This window comes from Elaeis guineensis, chromosome 3, assembly GCF_000442705.2.
Source record: "Elaeis guineensis isolate ETL-2024a chromosome 3, EG11, whole genome shotgun sequence".
NCBI lineage: Eukaryota > Viridiplantae > Streptophyta > Magnoliopsida > Arecales > Arecaceae > Elaeis > Elaeis guineensis.
The window spans coordinates 113,672,433-113,689,803 of record NC_025995.2 but is presented as its reverse complement, the minus strand read 5'-3'; the positions used below and the strand labels follow the sequence as shown (position 1 = coordinate 113,689,803).

Here is a 17,371-nt window from a genome sequence, read left to right as displayed (position 1 = left end):
AACTGAAATTAGCCAGGACCAATCTGGCCCGGCCTTCAGTCCTGCTTATTTATTAGTCACGCTCTACGGATCAGAAACCTATTTATTAGTTTAAAAAAATATAAAAAATACCTATAAAAATTACATATTTGAAAAGGATTGGAAGGGCCATGAATTTATATTTATGGTTTTCGTAAAAATTATTGGTAAGCGGAAGAGCGCTATTAATATTTTTTTAAGTTACAAAAATTGGATTCATAAAGTATAAATATACATTTATATATTATAGAAGATTCAGATTGAGCTGAACTAAACCTAAGCGTGGACTTGGGCTTTTTCACGTATATTAATAGTAGTTCTAAAAGCAAATATTATGATATTTTGACGGTAAAAGCTTTAGACGTACTAATTTAATTAACTTAAATACCCTTGATATAATTTTCAATCTAAATGAATCTCTCTTTCTCGTGTCATGGTATACAGGTGTAATTGTAAAAGGGAGCACGAGAGATAATGCAATGAGAGAGGGATGGGTCGTGGACACCAAAGAGTAAGGACAAGGTTGATTCTGGGGCTCCTCATCAACTAGGCGTTGGGTGAGACTTTACTTCATCATACCGCTAGAAACGCACACGCACAGGATGGACTTTGTTCTAACCTGGGCAGCGGGGACAATACGATGCTCGACAGTTATCCATGGGCACCAAATCTCCCTTTTGCCTGCAGACCTACTTCTATATAATGGATGTGGATGCTTCTAATGTACACTTCAATCGCATGGAGGATGCACGCATTTGGTCCCCTCCTAGCAAAAAAAGATTGCCAAGCACCTGATCTTAATTTGGGTCTAAAAGCACAACTTGCTGGGGCTTACCGCTGCTTGATCCATCCAGAACAGAGTCTGAGCCTTATGTACTTCCATGGACGCAGGTTTTAATAAAAAAAAAAGACAATTAGACAAATGTACACTAACGTCGGCAAGTATTTTCTTACATCACAAGTTATTAAATTTTAAAAAATTTGAGGGCCAACGCGGTAGAACGGACGGTCGTGATTGGAAGATCCTTGCCGAGATTCCTAGACCATGCGCCGCCATATAGAAACATTTTCAGCATCACGGCACGTGGAACGCCACGGTTCAATTCATGGGGGGGAGCAGGAAGAGCCACCGGGGGCGCCATCTAGGGCTCCGAAAAGAGTATAGATAATAGATTAGAGAGGCCCTGTCCTTTTAGACCGCAGCGGGAAGCCAGGCAAGCGAGGGCGTCGCCTCCACGCCCACTGCTTCCTCCAAGGAGATGCGGCGAAGCTTATCCGAGGACGAAAGCGAGTGAGCATAGAAGAATCCAAGTACGGTCCTCCTTTTCTTGGTTCGCTTCTTGCTTTTTGCCTTCCTGCCCTTTGGTCGATCGGAGGAGGGTAGTAAGAGTTCCAGCGTTTCTAGGGTTTGGAGAGGAGGGGAGGCGAGGTTGGTAGAGGGGGAGGGAGATGCCGATGGATGAGGGATTGCTGGACAATATCATACGGCGGCTTCTCGACGCGAGGAATGGGCGGACGGTGCGGCCGGTCCAGTTGACGGAGGCGGAGATCCGGCAGCTGTGTCTTGCTTCGAAGGAGATCTTTATCAGCCAGCCTTATCTCTTGGAGCTCGAAGCGCCGATCAAGATTTGTGGTAAAAATGGCTAAAACTCTCATCTTTTTGTTTTTTTCCTGTTCTCTGAGTGCAGAGAATGTTTTTGCGATTGAAAGGATCAAGGAGAAGTTTGCTTGGGGGGAGTTGGGGTCTGGTATGGGAATAGGTATGGGTGACTCCCATTCCAACTGTTTGGTTGGGAGGAGACCCATTCGGATTCCGAATCCGGGGCGGAATGGGAATGGCCCAATCCCCACTCTCTCCTAGGGATTCAAATTTTCATTCCGATTCTGATTCTGGTCACGAACCGAACGCTTCGGGGGATATGACCATTCCAATTCCCATTCCAGACCCCAACTCTGGCGGCATCTGTTCAGTTCATATGGAAATTATACTATTGGGTCACTTGTTACATTTGGAGCAGCTTTGCGCTTCGGGAGTGATGGTTCATGGATTTCAAGATTGATTAGTTGTATTAATAAGGAAAAATTCAACCTTGATGCTTAAAAACTTCAAAAAACTTAAAATATAGAGAGCAGGGCATTAAATTTAGCATGTAGAACACGTCCAAGTATCACAGACCTTATAGTTATCCTTGTTGATCTATGATTGGCTAACGACAGCAGGTTCCTTGCTCAACTCATCATGAGTTTTAGTTTGATCATACATTGATAAATGTCACATAACCATATACCTGTTTTCTCATGGCATACTGAATTTTAGATTTTAGCATCTCAAAGACCAATTTGATATTCCATGTCACTGTTCTGGTAATATTTTATTTGTTTTTGGATTTACATGCATGTTATAAATATCTTTTTTCCTTTTGGTAGTGGTCATGCTTCGCTTATGCTCAGAAGCTTGACTGTTCATGGAATTTATGACTCATGGTATTAGTGTAACATTCAATTAACCAAGTCCATTGTTTCTCACTCTGGATTAGGGCCTTAATGCATGGTTGTTAGTTTATCCCTTTGGTGATTAATCACTAGTTTTCTGTATGAGCTTATAGTTAGGATTTGTCCAAGGATTATATTAGTTGTTTCGCAATGACATTGTTGGCATACATTTCCAGTATCAAAGTTTGGTCAGCATTCACTTTATTATTTCATTTTGTAAGTGATACAAATCTGCTTTTTTTTTTTTTTTTTTGCGCATAAGCATTTTTTGGATGTTTATATGGTATTGGCTTTGATTAGATGTACGCTTCAGTTGTTGTGTTTTACAAAGAATTGATGATGCATGGTGCAGCCAAAATTACTCATGATGGCCAACTAGGCATAGCATATAGTGGGTCATTTCAATATCAAATATGCATTTTTTTAAAAATCATTTTCTTTAACTTGTAGTGCAATTTATTACTTTGAGGATTATAGTTATGCCTGACAGGTGTATGCCATTTAGTATATCAAACCTTGTGACCTTTGCTTTCCATTTTGACTCTTTCCAAATATACAGGAATTTAAAAGGCCCTCACTCTTTTTTAACATTGCCTTGGCAAGGAAGTTAGCATTAATTCTTGAAAACTGATGCCAAGATAATAGTAGACTGTTGGGTGGATGTCTGGCCAGGACACCACCTCCCAAGATCCTTTCAGTACCACGCGATGCAGCAGGAAGAAAGAAGAAACAAAACAAAAGGAAAAATAATCAAAATACGTGGATCAGCCACAAAAGGGCTCGCCTCCACGGGGCATGCAAACTTCACTATGAAAAGAAAATTTTACAGGAGGAGACCTCACCCTCAACCCTTGTACACCCAATTCTCTCTCACATGAAGTTCCCCTCACAAAAGCTCTCTCTCTCTTGGAGACCCACTGAACCTCTGAAGAGCCTGGCGACCGCTGTCCAGGAGCCTCCTGCTCCTTCTCTCACAGCACCTCACGCCTCTCTCTCTCCTCTCTGGTTCGTACGGCGGCGAGAAACCGAACTGCTACCTTCTCTGCTGTGTCTCAGGCCTTTTAAAGAGTTAAACCACGTTTAAACCTTGATTAGAGAAGGATTAGGAATCCTAAACAAAGCCAAAAACTCCTTGGACCGTCGGATCAAGATCGGGAATCACCTGGGCCCTCCGATCGCGCTCCGGTCTACGGAATAGTGCCGTGGACCGCGAGAAACGCGTGGGAAACGCCCACGCGGTCCACAGATCGGGCCGTGGACCACCCGGTCCACGGTGGACCGGGGCAAGGGCCAGCAGGCCCGCTGGCCTGGGCCGGCCCGCACGCGCAGGCCTGGGCCGCGCCTGCGCGCGGGCCTGCGCGCGCCTGGGCCGCGCGCCCGCCTGGGCCGCAGGCCCCCCCGCGCGTGGGCCTGGGTCGCGCGTCCCGCGCGCCGCCGCCGGTCGCCGGCGATCCTCTGCCGCCTCGATTTTCGTGCCGACTTCGAAAGCTCGTATCTCCTCCATCCGAGCTCCGTTTCAGGTGATCTTGATCTCGTTGGATTTCGTTTTTCGCCGCGAACCTTGCTGTGGGCTCAATGTGGGCTGAATCTCGAGGCGTCAAATCCTAACAATGAATCCTAAACAAAGCCAAAAATCCCTTGGACCGTCGGATCAAGACCGGGAATCACCTGGGCCCTCCGATCGCGCTCCGGTCCACGGAATAGTGCCGTGGACCGCGAGAAACGCGTGGGAAACGCCCACGCGGTCCACAAACCGGGCCGTGGACCACCCGGTCCACGGTGGACCGGGGCAAGGGCCAGCAGGCCCACTGGCCTGGGCCGGCCCGCGCGCGCAGGCCTGGGCCGCGCCTGCGCGCGGGCCTGCGCGCGCCTGGGCCGCGCGCCCGCATGCGCCTGGGCCGCGCGCCCGCCTTGGCCGCAGGCCCCCCCGCGCGTGGGCCTGTGTCGCGCGTTCCGCGCGCCGCCGCCTGCGGCCGCGCCGCCGCCGGTCGCCGGCAATCCTCTGCCGCCTCGATTTTCGTGCCGACTTCGAAAGCTCGTATCTCCTCCATCCGAGCTCCGTTTCAGGTGATCTTGATCTCGTTGGACTTCGTTTTTCGCCGCGAACCTTGCTGTGGGCTCAATGTGGGCTGAATCTCGAGGCGTCAAATCCTAACAATCTCCACCTCGACTCGATATTCGGCCTCCTCCAAACTCCGAGAGCTTCTGGATCTCCGCGCCCCCATGCCCTGGGGCAATCGCCTGCTGATCATGGATGGGCAAACATGGGAGTCGAGCCAGGCTGCTCGATCCCATCTCCGTCGTATGCTGTGCTCCTCCTGACCTGAGACCTGCTCGGGGCATCATCCTGCGGCAATAGGAATCTTACCTTGCGACGTCGCCTCTCGTCCTCCCGAGTCTCCTGTCTCGTGCCCGATCCGCCTCCTGGAGCTCCACCTCGCTCTGGGCTCCACCTGGCTCCCGATGCTCCACCTCGCACTGGGCTCCCTGCCAGGTAATAATGTCCTCTGCTCCCCTTCTTCCCCTCCAGCACAATCTTATCGCCGCGTAGCACCCTCAGGATTCCTCCACCAGCTACCGTCCTGTAGCCTCTCGAATCCAGTCTGCTAAGTGAGATAAGATTCCGCCTGAAATTGGGTATGTATCGGACCTCCCCCAATCTCCTCACTGCACCGTCATGTGTCCTCCAGCTGACCGTCCCAATGCCTCTGATCGCACAGCTCGATCCATTCGGCAGATATACAGTGCTCTCACTGTTCTCCAGGGAGTCAAACTGCTCCTCTCTGCAACACACATGATAGGGGCATGCAGAATCTAATATCCACTGCTGGGAAGAAGTAGATACCTCGTCAGATATCTCCAGGACATCTCCATCTGAATCGCTGCCGGCCGTCGCTACAGCAGCCACCGTCCGATTTTTCAGTTGAGGGCAATCTCTGGCTAGATGCCCCAACTCTTCACACCGGTAACACCTGGTTTTGCTCAAGTCCCTCCTGGACTTAGACCGCCCTCGTTGCGATCTCCTGTCGCTCCGTCTACCGCCTCCTGCACCTCCAGAAGCCACCAAAGCTGAGCTATCGACACCTGAGCTCGAAGCTGGGTTCTCCCTCCTGAGAACCTCGTTCTGGAGTATCGCCGCGGTGACCTCGTCCATCTTGATATTACTCTTCCCCACTAGAAGAGCAGTCACCAAGGACTCGTACGAAGAAGGAAGCGACGCCAGCAAAACCAGCGCCCTGGTCTTCTCCTCAACGTTCTCGCCAACGCTGAGAAGGTCGGTGAGGATCTTCTGGAAGTGGCTCAGATGCACCTGCACGTTCTGTCCCTCAGTCATCCGCAGTTGGTAAAACTGCCTCCAGAGGAAAAGAGTGTTGGTGAGAGACTTCGCCATGTACAACTCCTCGAGCTTCGACCACAGCACCATCGGGGAAGTCTCGCTCAGCACATGGATCACCACCTCATCCGCCAGGTACATACGGATGGTACTCACCGCCTGCATCTGTAGCCGTTTCCAATCCCGCACCTCCATGGTGGTCGGTTTCTCATCGCACAAGAGAGCTTCGATCAACCCCTGTTGGATGAGCACGTCCTTCACCCTTGCCTGCCACAAGGAGAAATTGCTCTTACCATCAAACTTGTTGATCTCCATCCTGATTGTTCCTGTTTTCTCCATCTTCAGTCTTGCTCACCACCACTGCAATCTGCGTCCTTGTACCGCCTTGCTCTGATACCACTTGTTAGGGAGTGTCCTGGCCAGACATCCATCCAACATAGACCATAAAAATCTGCCTATTATGGTGGACCATCACTGACATGGAGTTGCGATCCACATATGACCCCATTTTGCTGGGCAAAGATGTTGAGTATGGTAATATTCTCGGGGGCAGCATGTTTTAAGGAACTTTCTATTCAGTTTTGGAAATGTGAACATTCGAATGAATGAGAACCATTTTGTAATTAACTATCATGTGATGCCTATAGCCAGCTGCTTAATCAAACACTTGGTTGATAGAAGCTTGAACTGTTATGTCATGCTACCTCTCACATTTATTCAAATATAGCTGATAAATCCTTGAATGAATCACCTATTTTATTGCACATTTGTATATGACAATGTATGAAAAGTCGGAGCAAGTTATAGGTTTGGAAGGTTGTGCACTTCAAAGGGATGAAGCTTCTTAAGAGAATGGTTAAGCATTCAACTTCCACAGAGAGATGACCCTTTGGGGGTCACGATAAATCAAAAGTAGAAGAATTTGCAGAACTATTCTTGATATAAGGCCTAGGACTTTTTTGTTTCCTTATGATATTGAAGTCGCTTAAAGGTATATAGGTGGACCTTTTATTCCAGAATATTGGGCTGTAGTTCATGGATTTTGATAATCATGTTTTAAGTGGGTTTTTCTTTGTTTGAGTCATTTGTTTTAAAATGGAGGTATATGCATAGTCTTTGTGGTTAAACGAGAATATAGGATAACTCATCCCAGTGAAATAATTAGCTTGAACTATTACACCCGATTCTTATGTGCTACATTTCATATTTTGATGATTATATATCAAGGAGGCTGTTTTAATAATATAGATCTAATGTTTCAAAACTAGCAGAACAGAATGGTATTATCAGTTCTGTGCCATTCTGATGGCCAAACAGCAGACAGACCCTAGGATGCAAAAACTGGTTGGTACTCCCAGTTTTGTGCCATTCAGTACCAGTCTTTGTAATCATACGGACTGTACCAGTTGCACACCTGTTGCTTTTCATTCTTATTAATTATGACAATCTTGATCCATCCCAATCGTACAGGTGCATGGTATTGTACAGTTCCAGGGCAAAATTGCTATGGGTTTCAGTACCTATATTTGCACACTTGATTGGATCAAAGACTTACTTTTTAGGTTTTGAATACAATGATTAGCAACCCCACAGACATTTATTAGATATTATTAATTGCATGGTTGTTGCTGTCATTTTACCCTTTTCAAAAAGCTCATTTCAAGGAGTCAAAGTCAAATCAGACAGTGTGAGAAAGTTCAACTTTAAAACAGATTTATGGGAATAAAATTTTCTATTTTAGAAAGTATGAGAATATGCTAAGTTGCTAACAAATCTTTCTTTCATGGGGACAATTTATCAGGCTTTGGAGCAGTGCTTGATGTATTTTCAGAATTCCTGGTTCTGTATAATCTTTATATTGACAGCTGGTTCAAGAACCATGATTGGAAACCTTTCTTATTTCTTTTGGTTTTTTCTGAAAGCCGCTGTCATCATTTCCTGTCCTATGCCCCCTTTAGCTTTAAACCAAATTAAGAAACAACTTTTATTTCTAATCAAGTACCTTGACTACCCATTTGCTCCAGATTCTACTTCCCTTAATATCTTTTAAATCTTTACACGTATTGAAATTGTCTCCCTTGCCCAATGCCATCATAATCAACTCATGATCAGAATTAGGCATTAGTGCCAGGCTAGCAATAATGATTGTTACAGAGTCTTTTGCTAGTTGGTGGTGGACAGGGAGATTTCTGTGGACACGCTGGCGTGGAAAGCATGAAAGTCAGAGAGGGGATGTGGGGCAAGCAGTTATTGGGTTGGGAGGTAATAGGCAGTCTTGGCACATAGATGAAATTGATTTAATTTTGGAGGCCTAAGTAGGTTTCAGTAAAAAATAATGGCTGTTTGTTTCAGGTATTTAAAAAGAAAATGATGGACACATTTGCCATGATAAAGGCTCATGGAGCTTCTTAATCATAACTAATAGCTTAAAAATAAAAAAGATCATAGGATGCTTTTTTTTCTTTACTTAAGAATTTTTTAGAAGTCCTTGGTATGTGGAGCCTAGGGTTTATAACCTCTAGACAAAATTAAATCACCTCTTCGAACCAGACACCATCAAAAATTGTTGTATTTCTTTTATTTTATTGTTGTCTGATTTTGTCCCTCTTTCCTTTCAAAGTTCGTTCTTCTTCACATTGGTATAAAACCATAGTACATTTGCCTCCAAGGACAAGACACAAAAGAGATTTTTCTTTAAAAATTTGGAAGGTGTTTTAGCAATTATTCCCAGGGTTGAGTTTTGATTTGCATCTAGGCTCATAACTTGTTCTTTGCATATTACTGGAAATCCCCATATTAGAGCTACCTTATATTACCATATTATTTAAGATGTCTTAAAGGATTGCTTATAAGGTGCAGGAGCATAGTTTTCCCTTACCCTCCAAGTTTATGGTAGGCCAGTCTTCCTAAAATTGCCTTGCTTGGTTATCTGTTTTCAATTAAGATAACATTATCAAACTTTGTATGCTGTACTTTGAACCTTTATATTGAGCCTGTATATATGTGATCAAGGCTTACTGCTAAAGTTTTAGGTAAACATTTTGGTATTTGAACACTGAAGAATTATAAGGTGTTATATTGTGTAAAACTCATGGAACCTTTTTAAATAACTGTATGACAAGATTTAGAGGCCTTAGCTAAAAATATTTTGCTCACTTCCTCTAGTTCCCTATCTTGTTATTTCTAACTCTAATCTAAGTAAAATGCACTTGGTGACTAACTAGAAGAATCTCAAAGCATGGTCCTGATTTCTGAAGACCTTCATCTCTTAGCTTTCGAATGACTATTACAATTTTTTTTATAGAGACACTTTATTGGTGGAAATCAGTATCATTCAACACTCCATTAGATCCTTTAAGTTGGTACCATATCTAAAGGTTGATGTTCGAGTCGCCGTGAGGAAATATTTATGGAAAGCATGCCTTTTTCTTCCTTCTTTTTTGTTTATTTATTTGTTTTGGGGAAGAGGGGGTGTGGGGCAGGGGGTATGGAAGCATGTGCTAACAGGCACACTATTCAAGGGAAGAGCAAATTTGAACTTCCACATTGCTTACTTGGGGCCCACTTTTAAGTGAACAAAAGGAACATGAATGATTGGGTACTTTCAACTTCTGAAGTGAAAATCTTAGTGTTCCCACATTTACTGACTGATGTCACCTTATAGTCTTAGATTAGATGGAAAGGAAAGGTTAAATTTCAAGATAGCATGGATGAAAGGGAATGCAAAGAAGTATTCTTGGATGGACAAAAGTCAGAAGAAGTATTCTTACATGGACAAAAGTCTTGAGAAATGGTGATGTGAACTTAATTGGCAGATGATTCTCCATTTAACTAGAGTTGCATGGATGTGCGTGGATTGTTTGAAATTACAAAATCACCTGCTTTGAACTTTTGAAGGTTGTTTAATGGAGACTTGAAAAGAAATCTTTCACATCTTCTTTCTTTTGATCTTGCTTCACTTTTCACAATTTGAAGAAGCCAAAAAACAACCACCGTAGAAGCAACTGGCACATATTGTCCCTTCCCCTTCCATTTCTTGCCACACTCTCTTTCCTAATTCCTTTTTTCTTACGTTTCTAATCTTTCTCCTCCTCCCCCTTGTGTTTAAATTTTTCTTTATTTTTTTTCTCCACTATTTCATCTCTCCTGACATTCTTTTTCGCTGTCTGTTCCTCATTCTTCTTCTTCTGAACTTTTCTTTTTCAATAGTTGTCACCTTTTATAAGTTATAACAAAGTGAAATAGAATCTTGAAAATCAAAAGCCCTGGATTTGACCTGGGTTAGCAAATTGTTATATTTAGATGTTTTATAGATCTGCCTGATTTTCTCTCTTTTTATTCTTTCTCTATTTCTTTTGTTTCTTTTCCAGCAGCAATTTTGTAGTTTATAAGGGAGGTTGCAGGAAAAAGCTGTAATTTAAGGACTCTGTATTCGACAAAGATCCAAACCTCTATAATTAAATCTCCATGTTTGAATGCCTTATATAGTCTTTCTAGCCTTTAGTTCACCTCGAACTTGCATTCTTTTGGTTGTCTGACTGTCTGAAGCATACAGAATATGTCTTATTTGTGAATAGTGTTATGACATCTTTGTTTTATTTGAAAACTCAGTTGCATTGATTCTTGATTAATTTTGTATCAGGTTGATCTTCTTTCTATCTTATAGTATTATCAAGTTTGTTTTCAAATACTAATTCAGACATAGAAACATGCTCTTTTTGTTTCCAACCCCAACCACATTATTGTAGGTCAAATGTGGAAGTCAAGTAAACAAACTTTTGCAGTATCCAGAGATTCTAAAGTGTCTAAGACTCTAAGTTTTTGTGATTATAAAGTGCACATCTTGTAATTTGATGGAGATTCGAGATCATGTTGTGAAGTGTTGGAGGCATGTGGAACTTCAGAATTTTTTTGAGATTTCATTTTAATTGTCAGTTTGTTGCATTTTCTTTTTTTTTTTTTATTTTTAGTTTTTACTGGGTTATCTTTATTTAAGGGTTGTGATTAAGAGAGATAGATCTTATTCTACTCCTTTATTTGCCTAATTTATGCACTTGGCAGTTCTGTGAAAAGTAACCATGCCTTGTGGATTTAAGTTTCGGAAGTTAAAAAGAAATTGTTGGGATTCTTTTTGTGTCAATAAGGGCCTTAGGTTTTATGTAGTCCAGTTGGATGATTGATTAATGAAGAGTGATAATTTAAAGAATGTCTTCTCGTTCTTGTCTTGTGTGATTCTGCATTGGGGTATGTGTCTTTCAACTTAGGTTTGAGGCCTGGATTTCTAAATGGCACGGGGCCACTATGTACTCTATTTCCTCATCCCTTTGTTCTTCTCAGCTTCGTGTACTTTGATTTTGTATTTCCTTGTTCGTTCGATGTATGGATTGATTTTCCTATTTTGAATTCTGATTATCAATTCTTGAACTTTTATTCTCAAAGTATTGAAGCAAAAAAAGTTCCCATTGGATTGCATAGGCTGATAAAATTTAATTGGATTATAGGGTGTATGATGTGACTTCATACTTTGAAAGCACCACTACTATACAAGGTTTGGCACTTTGGTAGCCTTGGTGATACGTTGTTGTTCATCCCCCTTGCCTTTCTTTTGTTAACTTTGTTGGTAGTTAGATCCAGGACAAACTTGTTGAAATAAATTACAACAAACCTGTGATTTCAGTTGATCTCTATACCATCTCCATTACCATCTAATGTAACCCCAGATCTTCAAATCTTGAGTAAAGCCCTAATTTCCAAGTTGATGTGATGTTAAGAACTTATTCTTTTTCACTCAACTTGGAAGAAGTTTCACGCATAGACAGAGAACTCCTCTAAGCTTTACTTTTCTTCTTTTCAGCAGAAAAAGCAACTAAACCCTTTAAGCTCCTTATCCATTTACCGTCTTACATCAAATTTTCTTTTTCTTATCCAAGTTTCATTTATATGAGTCCAGCGTTTAATTCCTTCTTAAGCCACCCAAAAAGGGAAAATGAAACTAGAGTGGGGTTTTTTTAACCCACCCAAAAAGGGAAAATCAAACTAGAGTGGGCGTGTATCTTTTTTGTTGTCAACTTGTGTTGATGCAGCAATGCCTATACAAATTGTATTAACATATTGTTTTCTTGGTGCATGAAATCAACATTTGGAAGAGTATAGACATTTTTTTTTTGACATAGAGAAGCTTTAAAAGACATTTACTAACCCTGCATTGAAGATGTGCTCATATTTCCGCTTTGGAGGATGCCTTTCAGGCAATCCACAGCCCTCCAAATCTAAATGTGAGAAGGTATGCCAATGAATTATATAATTTAAATCGTGCTCCCAGGAGGAGTTTCTAAGTATGATCAATTTGGAAGAGAATCCCAATCTTTTCTTATATTGATTGTGACTGCTTCTGGTTCTAATTCATTTGTTTCTCATGTTGTTGATTTTTTGGGCATATGGTGGTGGACTAGCAATATCTTATCTACCTCTACTGGTAATGCAAACGCATGGTTAACTTATGTTTTGACTGATAAAATTAATGGTGTTCATGTTATAATCGGAATGTTGCTGGATGGATTTGTGAAGATGAAAGTCTGGCATTATTTCCTTGGTTCTTCTGGCTTATGTGGGTGCAACCTTGCTAAAAACACACTACCTTTGATATTTACAGTTATTATGGGTTGAAGGAAAATGATATGTCATGGATATGGCATAAAGATGAAAATTTTTATTGTTCTCAGTAGCTTGTAAACCATTGTAACTGGTGGTGTTTACATGTCCTTGCATGGAACCTTGAAGTATGCTTATGTTATATTCAAGGGTTGTGGGAACAGTCAGCAGCTTTGAGTAGACAATAAAATTAGTGAAGATGATAAAGGTTTCTCTGCCATGCTTGTGAGTGAGATAAACATGCATTATACACTTGAAGGATTTTAAACCTTCTTAGAGCCTGTTTGGATATCTGGGCCCAAAATCTCGTGGGATTCGTGGGTTGGGCCAAGACAACCAGCTAAATCAGGCTGGGCTGGATCTATTTTTATATATGCCTAAACAACCATTAGAGTTGGCTGGCCCAAATCCCATGAGGAGGAAAAAAGAAAAAACCTCATGAGGTCTTTTTTTTTTCCCCATGGGATTCGGGCTGGCCCCCTCTGGTATTTCTCTGAATTCTTATAAATATGAGCTTAACCCAACCTAACTCAGTTACTTGTCTTTGGCCAACCTACGAATCTTATGGGATTTTGGGCCCAGACATCCAAACATGCCATAAGCATGGTAGAGTATAGGATAAATAGAATAGTTTACCCAAAAAGTTGATAATGATCATATACTGTGGGTTGCAAATAGTTTGCATAAGATTCCTTATATTTAATGTTGGGATAGTAATCTTGTGGTTTGATATATCATTCTCTTCTCATTTTGTATCTTCTGTTAAATAACGAATTCTATCATCTAACCCAAACGAAAGCTGAATTGCTTGGTATTGGATATTCTACAAGTGAGCTATTTATTTTAGTATCCTACTATTCTTATGGTTTTATATTCGAAGATGTCAGCTCAAATAGTTATTTAAACTACATTTTTTTTCTTTATGTTTACAAGGAATAAGCTCTAATGATCAAATTGATGTTGTGCAAAAGTATGATTTTGCTTATCTTTTCCTACTGGTGGGTGGTTTATGAGGGTTGGATTGATGTCCAACCATCATAATGTGGTCATTAAGCTGAATGACATTTTAGTTATTGACCAATATTCGAAGGAAAAACAACAGTTACTGGTTCTCAATAATTCTGTTAATGTATAGGGTAAACTAATTAATTTTTTCCTTTTTTTTTTTTTTTTACACTTCGGTAACATTGGATTGATATCTTCATGTGTAAATGCCTTTGATATGATGTTTATGTGGCTTCTAATTAACATCAATCTTAAATCATTTAGTTGAATCTCCAAATTGCTTATTTCCTCACTGGCAGGAGACATTCATGGTCAGTATTCTGATCTTCTTCGGCTATTCGAATATGGTGGGTTCCCGCCAGAGGCAAATTATTTGTTCCTTGGGGACTATGTTGATCGTGGTAAACAAAGCATAGAAACTATATGCCTTCTTCTTGCGTACAAAATAAAGTACCCTGAAAACTTCTTTCTTCTGCGAGGCAACCATGAGTGTGCTTCCATTAATCGTATATATGGGTTCTATGATGAATGCAAGAGGAGGTTCAATGTTCGCTTATGGAAGGTTTTTACTGATTGTTTCAACTGCCTACCTGTGGCCGCACTTATTGACGAGAAGATCCTCTGCATGCATGGGGGCTTATCTCCTGATTTAAAGAACTTGGATCAGATCCGAAATATTGCTCGTCCAGTGGATGTACCAGATCAAGGTCTCCTTTGTGACTTATTATGGTCAGACCCTGACAAAGATATTGAAGGCTGGGGGGAAAATGACCGGGGAGTCTCTTATACTTTTGGGCCTGACAAGGTAGCTGAGTTCCTTCAGAAGCATGACCTAGATCTCATTTGTCGAGCCCATCAGGTTAGTGGTGGTATCTGGAAACATCAATCAGGGCATTTATTTATTGACTAATTGATTGACACAGCTTTTAGTTTTTACACCTGAATAATACCGATTCTAAGATTTGAATAAGATAAATATGCTGGTATATTGCGTGTTTCTTTTTCTTCAAGGTGATGGCTAAACAAAGCAAATGATAAACCACTGGATTTAAGTTCTGGGGCATATCATACTCCAAGTTAAGAAGTGATATTTATTGCTTCCTCCTAGGCAAATAGACTAGACAACTATCTCCTCTCTATTATACCTAACAACTTTCTTCCAAAGTTGGGTCTCTTGAGCGAACTGATCTCCTTTTTTATGAGCGCATTCATTTGATATATTAGTTTGGACAGGTTGTAGAAGATGGCTATGAGTTCTTTGCAAAACGCCGACTGGTTACCATATTCTCAGCACCAAATTATTGTGGGGAGTTTGATAATGCCGGTGCTATGATGAGCGTGGATGATACTTTGACATGTTCATTTCAGATTCTAAAACCATCTGATAAGAAAGGGAAGATCGGTTTTGGGAACAATTTAATGAAACCAGGAACACCTCCTAGAAAGGTAATCAACCATATACTGCATGAGAAAGATATCTGTTGCATGATTGCATATTTTGGTATAACGAGTTAACTGGACTTGTGTTATAAGTAAATATTCTTATTCAATTCATTTTTAGTTAATATAAATTTCTATCATGTTTTCATGGAAAAGGAGCTCAATTGCAATCGATTCTCTTCTTTCCAAAAAAAAAAAAAAAAAAAAAGGAGAAAAAAAACGAAAATTTGATTTTTCTTCTTATTTTTTTTCATTAAGTTGCATTTTAAAGTACAACAATGATAAAGCTAATTCATTTCTTCCTGTCTGTCCATTTTCTTTTGTTCCGGTTCATTTTTAAAGTTCATATTTAGCATGCCCACTTGACTTCTGTTGGTGCCATTTCTGTTTATTAATTACTCGTATCAGCTGTAGCTTTTGTTTCAGGCCCTAAACGTTTCAGTTAACTTGTAGTCTAGTACCACATATAAACCATCTTTACTGATGTTGATGCCTCTTGTTTCAGACCATTGTTTTCGTCATGGAAATGCTCCCCATGTATGGAAGCTGTAGATATTAATTTTGTGAGGGGCCAGGGTGGATGTACCCCATGGGAACCTTAATTCTGATCTCAAATATCCTCCCCTAAGTGATTAAGATGATCTCTTAGCACTTTCCAAATTATTGGCAATTGAAAATTTTGAAACATTGCATTTCGATTGACCTCTTACTGATTCATTGTTGAAAATCTTATCTGTATATAAGGATAAACCTGACCCTGTTTTTACCTTTTATGGGACGGCTTCGTGACTAATTTGTTATTTGTTTCTTATTGACAATTTTTTTTTTTGTCCCCACGTTTTTCAGATCTTCTGCCCAACTTCTATACATGTATTAGAGTGGGAATTTATTTCGGACTGTTGATACAAATACAGACTATTTCTTGTACTGGGGCTTTTTCAATTGTCGATTACCCATTCCCATACCATCTCATTTTGTTTGCTGCCACCATATCTTCAATTTTATCTCCTACTTTTCTTCTTAATCTAATTGATTCCCTTAAATAAGTGAAGGCATCTGCAATATTCGCCACAGAAGGCTGCATGTATGCAATATGCACCAACTTTACTAATCTCCTGATTTTCAGCATAATATAAATTCTACGCTATATTTGAAAAGAGAAAGGGAAAAGCCCTTTGCAATATTTTAGTTGCTCGTTGCCCACAGACTTGTTGAATCTCATACCAATATTAAGTTATATTTGGCTTTATCAGGGTGGAAAAGGTTAGCAGATGTTACCAGGAGTGGATGTTATATTTCGGTCCTCTGCAAGGTTGCTGGGATGTTAGACACAGCTTCCCCGAGTTTACCAGCAATTCCAGGCATCAGGATCCAAGAACAGATGCTGCGACTTGCATGTTGTGCTAACTAGCCTAAGCAAAGGCTACTATAAATCCCTAATGTGTAAAGTTGTTTTGAAAGCTCTACTATAATTATTGCCAACCTTACTGTAATGATCTGGTTAAATTTTCAGGTTCAATCGCTGATATGCAACACATCAAATTGGTGTTTAACAAGCAGACAGCTGAGCCAATGTCTTTGATGCCCTAAAATTACTTTATTAAACTGGCAGTTGCTTTATGACTTGTTCTAATTTTACTAGTTAGTTTTGGCATTGCATTTGACTGTCTAGGCTAGTAACCTTCTATGTTAATATGTTGCGCCATTGGTAGGCAGGAGTTCGTTGAGCTAAGCAGGCTGTGATTGGAGCCCTACTCGGTTATCATTCTATCATGCAGCCTCTACCAATACCTTTAGGCTCTGGAGCATAGGGTATATTCTCATGTGGTCTAGAGGCTGTTTTGATATTTGCTTGTGTCATCAAATCATGGTGTTAATTTTTAAGGTTGTCGATTCTTGCTAAGCCGTGTGGTGTGGTTTTTGTTCCTTGTGTTATTTTGGATGGGAGACCTTTTATGGTAATTAAGCCATGACGTCAAACAAAATCTACGTATGCGTTTTGTCTCGGCTCTGATATTTCGTACACCAAAGATTTTAGAATATGGAGGTCAGGAGTATCGCCTCTTTTTAGTCATTTCTCATTGCTTTCTTTAGCATGTTTGACAGATTCACAGTTGTACGGGTGTTGGTTCGTCCCTATCCGCTCTTGGATAGAATGAAGCTCCGGTACCCACCCGTTCCCACGCATTTGCGGTTCAGCGTCAAGGTTAACGCCCTTACATGAGCAACTGGATGTGGGATTAAAAACAGACCACCTTTTAGGATAGCTTGGGTAGGGTTCTATTGGGCAATTAAAATGTCATATGTAAAACGGAAGAAAATGGAGTTTCCAGTCTTCATGATTGGGTTGTACGGTACAATGGTTTGCCTGTTTCCTTCACTAGCCGTGATCGTCCTTGTGACGTTCATATTCTCCATGCTTTGCTGGTA

General features: G+C 41.1%; 1 protein-coding gene across 2 annotated transcripts; it reads left to right on the top strand.

The window, feature by feature from the left end:
* The first annotated feature begins 1,143 nt into the window (after nt 1-1,143).
* Nucleotides 1,144-16,561, top strand: LOC105040786 (serine/threonine-protein phosphatase PP1). 2 transcript variants are annotated; one of them, XM_019849476.3, is made up of 5 exons: nt 1,150-1,329; nt 1,424-1,651; nt 13,801-14,360; nt 14,735-14,947; nt 16,195-16,561. In XM_019849476.3, the coding sequence occupies exons 2-5, from the start codon at nt 1,468-1,470 to the stop codon at nt 16,207-16,209; spliced, it is 972 nt and encodes a 323-aa protein (XP_019705035.1). In that variant the 5' UTR covers nt 1,150-1,329; nt 1,424-1,467; the 3' UTR covers nt 16,210-16,561. The 2 variants fall into 2 exon arrangements, with proteins under 2 accessions (XP_073110590.1, XP_019705035.1); XM_073254489.1 differs by having other exon boundaries at nt 1,144-1,651.
* Nucleotides 16,562-17,371: the final 810 nt, after the last annotated feature.